This window comes from Plecotus auritus (assembly GCF_963455305.1).
Source record: "Plecotus auritus genome assembly, chromosome: 15".
NCBI lineage: Eukaryota > Metazoa > Chordata > Mammalia > Chiroptera > Vespertilionidae > Plecotus > Plecotus auritus.
The window spans coordinates 191,730-204,921 of record NC_137781.1 but is presented as its reverse complement, the minus strand read 5'-3'; the positions used below and the strand labels follow the sequence as shown (position 1 = coordinate 204,921).

Sequence of the window (13,192 nt, the reverse complement as noted above, 5' to 3'; positions counted from 1 at the left end):
GTGGGAGATGGAGGGAAAGCAAAGGTGAGAGACATAAGTAAAGTCAGAGTGTCGAGGAAAAATTAAAGGGAAGATGTCCTAAAACTTCCAGGAAATCTCCACCAATGGATCAAAGAAAAAAACGCCTCTATGATTCTGAGAGCACCGAACCAAACTGGGTGGGGGTCTCAGACAATTCGCTCCTATGATTGCAAAGACGGACAGAAACGCCCGGACTGGAGAGGGCTCCCCCGAGGGCTCCCCGATTGGAGGGTGCGGGTCGGCTGAGGGACCCCCCCCCCCCTGTGCCTGAATCTTTGAGCACCGGGACCCTCGTCATTTCATGAAACCAAGTCTACCCGCGGAAAGGCAAGCACGTTTCGTGTGAAGGTAACGTCGCACTGGGGGTGACACCTACTTTTCTCGGGAGACACGTGTGACTTGGTTTGTCCCCGCACCAGCCTGCAGGTGGAGCCGTTGCCCGCGCACACCCCGCAGTTGTCCTCCTTGGCGTGACTCCCCAGCTGCCGGTCACAGCCCACGGCCTGCGACAGAGCAGGGGTCAGAGCCGTGAGAACACGGGAGGCGGAATGCGATTGCGTTCGTATTAACGGGGTTATCCCTTTTTTTTTTTCTTTTAAAAAAAATATATCTATATATATATTATTGATTTCAAAGAGGAAGGGAGAGGGGGAGAGAGAAAGAGAGAAACATCCATGAGGAGAGAGGATCATGGATCGGCTGCCTCCTGCACGCCCCACACTGGGGATCAAGCCTGCAACCCGGGCCTGTGCCCTGACCGGGAATCGAACCCTGACCTCTGGGTTCATAGGTCGACGCCTAGCCACTGAGCCGCGCTGGCCAGGCAGGGGACAGTTTTTATTCCTACGGGGCAGTCAGGGGGAAGCATTACACCTGCTCTGTGAAGCTCCCGATGGTGAGAGGGACGGGTTTAAGCCTCATTGAATGCCCTCTGACAACGTCCGGCAGGTCAGAGGTGTCCGGCAGGAATACTCGGCCATGGGCCAGGGGGCTCTGGGTGGGAACCTTGGAGAAGAGATCCAATTATTTAATGGGTGGCTGAACCCAGTGACGTTTAGGATCCTTCCATCCTGATGATATGTTTTTTTAAAAATATATTTTATTGATTTTTACAGAGAGGAAGGGAGAGGGAGAGTTAGAAACATCCATGAGAGAGAAACATCCATCCGCTGCCTCCTGCACACCTCCTACTGGGGATGTGCCTGCAACCAAGGTACATGCCCTTGACCGGAATCGAACCCGGGACCCTTCAGTCCACAGGCCGATGCTCTATCCAGGGGTCCTCAAACTTTTTAAACAGGGGGCCCGTTCACTGTCCCTCAGACCGTTGGAGGCCGGACTATAGTTTAAAAAAAAAACTATGAACAAATTCCTATGCGCACTGCGGGCCCGGGACGCGTCGGCTGCTAAGCAGGACAGGCAGCGGCACCCGGCGGGCCGGATCAATGTCCTCGGGGGGCCGCATGTGGCCCGCGGGCCGTAGTTTGAGGACGCCTGCCTGAGCCACACCAGTGAGGGCCTGATGATATGGTTTTATAAAGAGAGTAGTAAATATTAGTAGCACTCCTTGATTTTCATTGAATGCTTGCCATGCGCCAGGCATTGGGCCAAGCACATTATAAAGACATTATTTCGTTTAATCTTTCCATCAACCTTATAATATACTTGATGCCTTTTATCTCTCTCTCTGTGTGTGTGTATGTGTGTTTTAAGTACATTTTTATTGATTTCAGAGAGGAAGGGTGAGGGAGAGAGAGACAGAAACATCTCACAATGAGAGAGAATCATGGATCGGCGGCCTCCTGCACGCCCCCCACTGGGGACCGAACCCACAACCCCGGCCTGTTGCCTGACCGGGAATCGAATCATGACCTCCTGGTTCATAGGTCGATGCTCAACCCCTGAGCCACACCGGCTGGCCCTTTTATCTCTGTTTTTACAAATAAAGCATCCGAATGTTACTGAGATTAAACAACTTTCCGACATTACACAGCCAGTGAATTATGTCAGTAATGGTTTTATTTATTTTTATTTAATTAATTAATTTTTTTTAGTTTTATTTTTTCATTTACAGGCAAACCTTGTTTTATTTCAGTAAAGGTTTTAGGAACCCAGGTCACCTGACGCCAACATCTCAACACCATTCTACACCTTCCTCCCCTTTCGTATCAGCGGATGATGAAGAACCCAGTTACAGCCCTGGCTGGTGTGGCTCAGTGGATAGAGCGTCTGCCTGCGGACCAAAGGGTCTCGCGTTCGATTCTGGTCAAGGGCACGTCCCTTCGTTGCAGGTTATCAGGGCGCGTGCAGGAGGCAACCCATCACTGTGTCCCTCTCACATCAATGTTTCTCTCTGTCTCTCCCTCTCTTCCACTCTCCCTAAAAATCAATGGGAAAATATCGTTGGGTGAGGATTAACAACAACAAAATACCCCACAAAAAAACAAAAACAGATCCAGAGACAGAGAAGCATCGATCAGACTGTCAAACCTCAGAGGGAAGGCGGGGGAGGGTGGGGGAAGGGGGAGAGATCAACCAAAGGACTTGTATGCATGCATATAGGCCTAACCAATGGACACAGACACCAGGGGGGTGAGGGCATGTACGGGAGTGGGGTGGGGCAATGGGGGGATATGGACACATATGTAATACTTAATCAATAAAAAATCAATTAAGCCCTAACCGGTGTGGTTCAGGGGATAGAGCGTTGGCCTGCGGACTGAAGGGTCCCAGGTTCGATTCCAGTCAAGGGCATGTACCTTGGTTGCGGGCACATCCCCAGTAGGGGGTGCGCAGGAGGCGGCTGATCGATGTTTCTCTCTCATCGATGTTTCTAACTCTCTCTCCCTCCCCCTTCCTTTCTGTAAACAATCAATAATATACATATATATATAATTTATTTAAAAATCAATTAAAACAAAACAAAACAGCACTAGCCGACTTGGCTCAGTAGATAGAGTGTCAGCCTGCAGACTGAAGGGTCCCAGGTTTGATTCCCAGTCAGGGCACATGCCTGGGTTTTGGCTCCATCCCCAGTGTGGGGCGTGCAGGAGGCAGCCGATCCATGATTCTCTCTCATCATGGATGTTTCTATCTCACTCTCCTTCTCTCTTCCTCTCTGAAATCAATAAAGAAATATATTTTTTTTTAAAAAGCCATCATGTAAAGTTACATTTTTATTGATTTCAGAGAGGAAGGGTGAGGGAGCCATCACCATAATATTTACAAGCACATATGGAACGGCTTAAGAGTGATGGATTTTGGAAACACACTGGCAAGGTTGGGATTCAATCAATGAGTAATTTACATCCATGCAACTCTCTCCGGGGGGAGTAATATTCCATGATTAAATGACAGACACGCAGGCCCCGGGCCAAGCACTGTCCTCACACCAGCGGAGGGGGGGGAGGGCGGGGGGAGGTTTGCGGGGGGGGGGGGGGGTTTCCGCGAGCACTTTGCATTTCCTGAGAGTGAGCATCGCCCTCCCTCAGGCCGCCCGGAAGGGCGTGGGTTTAGGAGCTCGGGTGGTTTTTTTTGGAAGAGTGTTTAGGCGCAGGGGTCCTCAAACTTTTTAAACAGGGGGCCAGTTCACTGTCCCTCAGACCGTTGGAGGGCTGGACTATAGTTTAAAAAAAAAACTATGAACAAATTCCTATGCGCACTGCGGGCCCGGGACGCGTCGGCTGCTAAGCAGGACAGGCAGCGGCACCTGGCGGGCCGGATCCATGTCCTCGGCGGGCCGCCTGTGGCCCGCGGGCCGTAGTTTGAGGACACCTGGTAGGGCCTTGCAAGACCTAGGGCGATGATCACCTTCCTGAGCTCCTCAGTTTGTTTCCTAACTTTAAAAAATATATAGTTTTATTGATGTCAGAGAGGAGGGGAGAGAGAGAGCGAGAGAGAAACATCCATGAGGAGAGAGAATCGTGGACCGGCTGCCTCCTGCACGCCCCCCACTGGGGATGGAGCCCACAACCCGGGCATGTGCCCTTGACTGGGAATCGAACCGTGACCCCCTGGTTCATAGGTTGGTGCTCAGCCACCGAGCCACGCTGGCCGGGCATGAGAGCTGTTTTTGATATGATCGTAATAGGGTAGAGGAATGCCAGCCATTCATTATTTCAGTGTTTCTCCACCCAGAAGTCAGAGGAATGGAGGAGGAACCCTACTTTCAAAGCCACCCCTAAACCGTCCCCACAACGCATCACAGGCCCCTGAGTCCCCCCCCCCCTCACAGCCCTGAGGGGCTGGCCTGACTCAGCCCCACCCATCAGCGCTCCCAAGCCCACTCTGAACATCCACTTAGGATGCATGCATGCTGCCCTGGCCGGTTTTGCTCAGTGGGTAGCGCCTCCGCCTGTAGACTAAAGGGTCCCAGGTTCAGTTCGGGACAAGGGCACATGACCGCGTTATGGGCTCGATTCCCTCCCCCGCCCAGTAGGGGGCGTGCAGGAGGCAGCCAATCAATGATTCGCTCTCCTCATGGATGTTTCTATCTCTCCATCTCTCCCTTCCTCTCTGAAATCAATGAAAAAAAAATATTAAGAAAAAAAGAATATGGTTCCTTAAATGTTAAGAAATAAAAGAATGAATTCATGCTACCTTTTCAGCAAATAAGTCACTGCCCCTAAAAACCCCAAACAATGAAGTCGTGTCAGCAAGACAATGAATGAAAAAGCTCACAGAACCAAGCACAGCTAACCTTCCCAAGCGGTGGTTCTTGGAGTGGGGTCCCGGGACCTCGTTAAATATGCAAATTCTCAGCCCGGCCGGCGAGGCTCAGTGGCTGAGCGTGGACTTGTGAACCAGGAGGTCACGGTTGGATTTCCGGTCAGGGCACATGCCCGGGTTGGGGGTTCGGTCCCCAGTAGGGGGCGTGCAGGAGGCAGCCGATCCATGATTCTCTCTCCTCATGGATGTTTCTATCTTGCTCTCTCCCTCTCCCTTCCTCTCTGAAATCAATAAAAATATATAAAATAAATAAAATAAAAATTTAAAAATAAAAAGTAAAATAAATGGAAAACATAAAATATATTTATATTTTATGTAAGTATAAAAATATATAAAAATATATTTAAAAAATTAAAACAACCACAACTACAAAAAACAAACCTGAACCCACAGCTGTGGAATTGAATCCTTCTTTTTTTTTTTTTTTTTTAAATATATTTTATTGAGTTTTAACAGAGAGGAAGGGAGAGGGATAGAGAGTTAGAAACATCGATGAGAGAGAAACATCGATCTGCTGCCTCGTGCACACGTCCTACTGGGGATGTGCCCGCAACCAAGGTCCATGCCCTTGACCGGAATCGAACCCGGGACCCTTCAGTCTGCAGGCTGATGCTCTATCCACTGAGCCACACCGGTCAGGGCTGGAAGTGAGTCCTTGAGTGAGGGTTAAAAAAAAAGTAAAGGAAAAAAAGATTCTTTCTTGGAAGTGGGCGTGGCGCCTCGGGAGAGGGGGCGTGGTGTCTCCGGGGAAGGGGCGTGGCTTACCTGGCAGATGCCGCTGATGCACATGTCCAGGGAGTCGCTGTGGCAACGCGTGCCGTCCAGCACCTTGGGCGCCAGCTCCACCACCAGGGCCTGCCCCCGCGCGTGGCACTTGAGCGCGCAGGGGGCGGCGGGGTCATCGTACCGCGGCAGCCACTCGTAGTAGCGGCCCTGGTACTGCACGTCGTTGTAGGCGGAGCACTGCTGGGCTCGGAAGTCCTCAGCGTCCAGCGGGCAGTCCTGGCGGGAGAGGTCAAGGGTCACCCGTGACAGGGGCTTGCGGAGGCTGGACACGTGGACCGGTGTTCCATGAGGCCACACCCCGCCTGCCTCTCTCCCGGGAGCCACCGCCTTCCTTCTCAACATTCAAGGCGGAATCCTTAGCCCCAGCCAGTGTGGCTCAGTGGGTAGAGCGTCGGCCTGCAGACGGAAGGGTCCCGGGTTCGATTCTGGTCAAAGGCACATACCTCGGTTGCAGACTCACTCCCTGGCCTGGTCGGGGCTTGTGCAGGAGGCAACCCATCGATGTGTCTATCTCATCAATGTTTCTCTCTGTCTCTCCCTCTCCCACTCTCCCTAAAAATCAACGGGAAAATATCCTCAAAAGGATTAACCAACTCTTCTCCCCCTGCCCCCCCCCCCCCCCAAAAAAAAGCCCTTTGGGACAGAATGCATGGCCCTGAGAGATATTTTTTAAAATATATTTTTATTGATGTCAGAGGGCAAGGGAGAGGGAGAGAGAGAGAAACATCCATGATGAGAGGGAATCATGGATCAGCTGCCTCCTGCACGCCCCCCACTGGGGGTGGAGCCCACAACCCGGGCATGTGCCCTGACTGGGAATCGAACCCGGGGCCCTTCAGTCTGCAGGCCGACACTCAACCACTGAGCCACACCGGCGGCTAGGGCTGGGCCTGGAAAGCACGATGCTTAGTGGAATAAGTCAAACCGAGAAAGACAAGAATCACATGATCTCACGCATATGTGGAATCCAAGGAACCAAAGGCATTGACCAGCCAAATAAGAACCGAAGCAAGGAGGCATGGGCCAGACTGACTTACCTCGATGTGGGGGGAGGGTGGGACGAGAAGAAATAAACCAAAGAACTTACATACTTACTAGTACTAGAGGCCCCGTGCACAGATTCATGCACCGGTGGGGTCCCTCGGCCTGGGCTGCGGGTATCGGGCTGAAACCGGCTCTCCAACATACCCCAAGGCATCCCGAATGGTGAGGGGGCGCAGGCCAAGCCGAGGGACCCCACTGGTTCATGATCAGGGTCAATTGGAGCCAGGGAGGGACTGTGGGAGGGCTCCAAGGCATGGCTGGCCAGTTCCAATCAGCTGGACCCCAGCAGCAAGGTAACCTACAGGTTGGAGCGTCTGCACTCTGGTGGTCATAGCAACTGGTTGAAAGGTCAAACCTTTGAGGGACAATTAGCATATTAGGCTTTTATATGTATATATAGACTAGAGGCCCAGTGCACGAAATCTGTGCAGGGCGGGGGAGAGGAGGAGGTCCCCCAGCCCGGCCTGCACCCTCTCCAATCCGTGACATCCCTCTTGCAATCTGGGACTGCTGGCTCCTAACCGCTCACCTGCCTGCTGGCCTGATGCCCCTAACTGCTCCCCTGCCGGCCTGATCACTCCTAACTGCCCGCCTCGGCCTCGGCCCCCACCACCGTGGCTTTGTCCAGAAGGACGTCTGGAAGATGTCCGGTCTAATTAGCATATTACCCTTTTATTAGTATAGATATGCATAGCCCATGGACACGGGCAATAGGGTGGTGAAGACCTGGGGGAGTAGGTAGGGGCTGGGAGGAGGGGGGGAGGGGGGAAATGGGAGTTATCTGTAATACTATCAACAATAAAAATATATTTAAAAATGAAAACCAGCAACAACAACAAAACACCACTGAATCCACAACTGTGGAATTCTACCTGAAATCTAAATGACCTACAGATGGGGCCACCTTATTTATTCGGATCACTCTCCAACCCTTTCCCCCCACACCCCACCCCAAATAACTAAAGCTTACAGTATGTAGACGCCAAATTTTGCCCGATGATATCCATCTTGGAAATACATTTTCAGACGCAGGACACAGTCCCCTTTGTTTTCTTTTTAAAATACATTTTTATTGATTTCAGGGAAGAAGGGAGAGGGAGAGAGAGAAAAACATCCATGATGAGAGAGAATCATGGATCAGCTGCCTCCTGCACACTCCACACTGCCTGGGTTGTGGGCTCGAGCCCCAGTAGGGGGCATGCAGGAGGCAGCCAATCCATGATTCTCTCTCATCATGGATGTTTTTTTTCTCTCTCTCTCCCCCTATCCCTTCCTCTCTGAAATCAATAAAAATATATATTTTTAAAAAGCCATTTGGGCCTAGCTGGTTTGGCTTAGTGAATAGAGCGTCAGCCTCCAGACTGAAGGGTTCCGGGTTTGAGTCCAGTCAAGGGCACGCACCTCAGTTACAGGCTCCTCCCCGGCCCTGGCCCTGGTCGGGGTGCGTTCAGGAGGCAAACCCATCGATGTGTCTCTCTCACATCAATGTTTCTCTCTGTCTCTCCCTCTCTTTCACTCTCCCTAAGAATCAATGGGAAAATATACCCGGATGAGGATTAACAACAACAACAAAAAGCCCTTTGAACTCTGAAGGTGTTTATAGACATTAGGTATTATTTCTAGGAATTCAGAAATTATGAAGTACCAAATTAGCTCATAAATGTAAAAGGGCACACAAAGGTAGCAGCATGGAATTGTTTAAACCTGCTGTCGATTCAACAATTACTCAAAATGTGCACAAAGGGACCGGGCGATGGTGAGCTTTATGGGGCACATACAGCATTGTAACTGCGACCGCTGATAAGCGTTTACTAGATCCTGTATTTTTATCACAGAACTTACATGATTGCTGCACGTCTTGTAGCGAATATTCTGCCCCTCGCAATTCCTAAAGGGAAAAAGGGGGGGGGGGGCGGGGATAACGATGATTTCATGGAAGTGGCAAGCAGCAGAAAAATAAAAATAAACCCAAACAAGGCCCTGTAAACCTGTTCGTGTGCACGTTACCTCTCAAAAAAAAGCAAAGTTTAAATTCTAAGGAATAGCATTCGCGAGTCAGCTGGCTACCACGTCTCACGGTGGGATAGATTTAAACAGAGAGTGAATTCTCACCCAGCCGGTGTGGCTCCGTGGCTGAGTGTCAACCTAGGAACCAGGAGGTCACGGTTCGATTCCTGGTCAGGGCACAGGCCTGGGTTGCAGGCTCGATCCCCAGTGGGAGGCGTGCAGGAGGCAGCCGATCCATGATTCTCTCTCATCGTGGATGTTTCTCTCTCTCTCTGCCTCTTCTTTCTTTAAATCAATAATAAATATATTTTTAAAAATAGAGAGTGAATTATTTAGTTGCATTCATGTAATGACTAGAGGCCCGGTGCATGAAATTCGTGGGGGGGGGGGGTCCCCTCAGCCCAGCCTGCACCCTCTCCAATTCGGGACCCCTCAGGGGAGGGGTCTGGCCTAAACCAGCAGTCAGACATCCCTCTCACAATCTGGGACCACTGGCTCCTGACTGCTCACTTTCCTGCCTGCCTGATAGCCCCTAACTGCCCTCCCTGCTGTCCTGGTTATCCCCAACTGCCCCCCATGCCAGCCTAGTTGCCCCGAACTGACCTCCCCGCTGGCTTGGTCACCCCTTACTGCCCCCCCCCACTGGCCTGGTTGCCCCCAACTGCCCCCCCCTGCTGGCCTGGTCGCCCCCAACTCTCCCCCCCTGTTGGCCTGGTCACCCCTAACTGCCCCCCCCCCAGCCTGGTCACCCTTTACTGCCCCCCTGCCAGCCTGGTCACCCCTTACTGCCCCCCATGCCAGCCTGGTCACCCCCAACTGCCCTCCCGCCGGCCAGGTCGCCCCTCACTGCCCACCCTCTGCCGGCCTGGTTGCTCCCAACTGCACCCCCTCCAGGCCTTGTCGCCCCTCACTAACCCCCCTGCCGGCCTGGTCACCCCATGCAGCCTGCTGCTTGGTTATTAGGTCGCCACTCACTAACCCCTCTGCTGGCCTGGTCGCCCCCCGCAGCCTGCTGTTCAGTTGTTTGGTTGCCCCTCACTAACCCCTCTGCTGGCCTGGTCGCCCCCCGCAGCCTGCTGCTTGGTCATTTGGTCGCCCCTCACTATCCCTCCTGCCGGCCTGGTCACCCATGCAACATGTTCGGTCATCTGTTCAGTTGCGATGGTCACTTGGGCTTTTATATAGAGAGAGATATTACTTTTCCCGGAGTCCACATAACTGCTGAAATGAATGTAGTGTGTGTGTGCATGAGTGTGTGCATGTGCGTGTGTGAGAAAGAGAGAGAGCCTGTATTTTTCCTATGAAAATGAAGGAAAAGCTAGGAGCAAAGGCATTTTATAGGCTGTTCCTACAAGAGAATTTCTCTGCCTTCCCCACTCAAGGCGTTGAGCCGAGTTGCCTGAGGGCTCCACGCCCTTCTGTCATCAACACGACTGTGGGACCGTGGGTCCTTTTACAATCACAGTTCTTCATGCGTGAGCTTGGAGGTCTTGGTTGGCTGCATGGAATTTGGTTGTTTTTCTAAGCAGGGCACACGGCTGGCATGTTATTGAGCCTTTGCCGTACATGATATATTGCTTTTTTAAAAAATATTTTTTATTGATGTCAGAGAGGAAGGGAGAGGGAGAGAGAGAGAGAGAAACATCCACGATGAGAGGGAATCATCGATCGGCTGCCTCCTGCAAGCCCCACACTGGGGATGGAGCCCACAACTTGGGCATGTGCCCTGACCGGGAATCGAACCGTGACCTCCTGGTTCAGAGGTCAATGCTCAACCACAGAGCAACACAGGACAAGCTACTTACTTTTTTTAAGTTTCTATCAGTTAATGCCCATATCTGGATTTCCTGTAATCCTATATAAAAAGAGGTAATATGCTAATTAGACCAAACAGCCGAACGACCTTCCGGATGTCCTCCCGGACGACCTTCTGGACAAAGCCGGGGCTGTGAGGGCCGAGCCCCTGGTATGAATTTCATGCATTGGGCCTTTAGTTTTATCTATAAAGTCTGTTTTTCCCCACTTTTTTGTTTGTTGTTAAATTTTATCTTTTTTGTATAGGTAGTTATTTTTAAATGTTGCTGTATATAGTGTCGCAGATGCAAGATCACAGATACAATCTGAGACTGGTATTAACTTTGTTCCTGGAAAACAGGTTGGCTGCCAACCTCCTCCATCCAAGAAGGAATTCAAACACATCCATGATGAGAGAGAATCATCGATTGGCTGCTTTCTGCACGCCCATGTGCCCTGACCGGGAAGTGAACCGTGACCTCCTGGTTCCGAGGTTGATGCTCAACCACTGAGCCACACCAGTCGGACTGAGAGGGAAGCTTAAAGCGCTCTGTTTATGTTTGGGAAAGCCCTGATTGTGGAAAGCTGCTAATGGATTCAGGGAGTGAGAACCTAACGCTTTCTGACTTCTAAACCCCAAGATCCTTTCCATTTTCATTTCAAGGGGCAGGAAGATGTCAGAGGCTCCAAGCATTCGAGGGAATATTGGAATCCATCTAAATACTGGGACACCAAAAAGCTGCTGAGAGTTACAAAGAGTGGCATTGTTTGTTTATTTACTAGAGGCCCAGTGAACGAAATTCATGTACAGGTGGGTGGGGGGGTCCCTCAGCCCAGCCTGCACCCTTTCCAAACTGGGACCGCTGGCTCCTAACTGCTCACGTGCCTGCCTGCCTGCCTGATCGCCCCTAACCACCTCTGCCTGCCGGCCTGATGCCCCTAATGCTACCCTGCCGGCCTGATCGCCCCTAACTGCTCTCCCCTGCTGGCCTGATCACCCCTAGCTGCTCTCCCCTGCAGGCCTGATCGCCCCTAACTGCTTCTGCCTTGGCCCCCGCCACCATGGCTTTGTCCAGAAGGACGTCAGGCCTAATTAGCATATTACTCTTTTATTAGTATAGATTTGTTCATCCTCACCTGAGGATATTTTCCCATTGATGTTTTAGAGAGAGTAGAAGGGAGAGGGAGAGAAACATCGATGTGAGAGAGACACAGTGATGGGTTGCCTCCTGCACGCGCCGCCCTGACAAGGGCCCGGGCCGGGGAGAAGCCTGTAACCCGGGCATGTGTCCTTGACAGGAATTGAACCCAGGACCCTTCGGTGCACAGGCTGATGCTCTATCCACTGAGCAACACTGGCTGGGGTGCAAGGATTTTTTTAACCCACCATCTGGCTGGCATGTTGGGCATCCCATTTCCCTTTGTGCGACCCTACCCGGGCAAAGGCCACTGACGGACTTCCACTGGTGTGGCATGCTTGGGGTACCACTTAGTATGGAAACGAATGACTGCCCTGGCCGGTGTGGCTCAGTGGATAGAGCACTGGCCTGCGGACTGAAGGGTCCTGGGTTCGATTCCCATCAAGGGCATGGACCTCGGTTGCACGTACCCTGGCCCTGGTCGAGGTGCGTGCAGGAGGCAACCCATCGATGTGTCTCTCTCACATCGATGTTTCTCTCTGTCTCTCCCTCTCCCTCCCGCTCTCTCTAAAAATCAATGGAAATAATACCCTCGGTTGAGGATTAATAACAAAAAAAGAAAAGAAAACGAACGACCAATTTATGAATCAGGCATGAAATAAAATGCAGGTTATTTCACAGTTAAGGACTCACATCAGAGCCCTAATTCCCTGAGCAAGAACCTGCCAGCGGATTCTGGAAATCTCTCCTTTGGCTCCAAGCAACGGAGCTGCGGAAATATCCCTTCCAAGATTTTACATTTCACTCTGACTGTTATACGCGAGAGCTAACGGCCATCACGAGTCCCGGAACACTGGGGAACATCATGTCGCAATTATGTCTTCTCCGTCCATTACCACACTCATCGCACCCTGAAACTGAAGCTTTTTGGAAGCCATCGCTTTAGGAACATGTGAGAAACACATGTTGATGCCACATGAGGATACGTTACAAAGATGAATAAAATTGCCCTGGAGTTTATAGCACTAATAATTTATTACATGCACTTGATGATATATGGATTCAAAAACTAGTGTCTTAAAAAAACTGAGAAGCATGTATTTTAAAGAATAAAAGTAGCCCTGGCTGGTGTGGCTCAGTGGATAGAGCATCGGCCTGCGGACGGAAGGGTCCTGGGTTTGATTCCCAATCAAAGGCACATGCCCGGGTTGTGGGCTCCATCCCCAGTATGGGGTGTGCAGGAGGCAGCCCATCCATGATTCTCTCTCATCATTGATGTCTCTCTCTCTCTTTCTCTCTCTCCCCCTTCCTCTCTGAAATCAATAAAAATATATTTAAAATAAAAAAGACAACTTGCTATCTTAAAAAAATAGAATAAAAATATATTAATGTTTAAAAAATAGTACTTAACTTAAACCTGTGTTTCCTCAGGTTGGCACTGGACTGTCAACTTACAAGTTTCTGCGAGAGAAGACACACTCTGGCAGGCATACAGTTTGCCATGCGAAAGAATTGACCATGGCCCGGCCGGCGTGGCTCAGTGGCTGAGCATCGACCTATGAACCAGGAGGTCAGGGTTCCATTCCCCGTCAGGGCACATGCCTGGGTTGCAGGCTCCATCCCCAGTGTGGGGTGTGCAGGAGGCAGCCGATCCATGATTCTCTCTCATCATT

At 51.1% G+C, this 13,192-nt stretch overlaps 1 protein-coding gene across 1 annotated transcript in view; it reads right to left on the bottom strand.

Moving 5' to 3' along the window:
* Window positions 1-13,192, bottom strand: part of ADAMTSL3 (ADAMTS like 3) — a gene marked incomplete at both ends in the record, with an annotated part of 163,338 nt that overhangs the window by 89,868 nt on the left and 60,278 nt on the right. Inside the window, 3 exon segments of the mRNA XM_080651713.1 lie at window positions 398-524; window positions 5,515-5,751; window positions 8,422-8,467. Of these exon segments, the coding sequence (XP_080507839.1) occupies window positions 398-524; window positions 5,515-5,751; window positions 8,422-8,467 (410 nt within the window).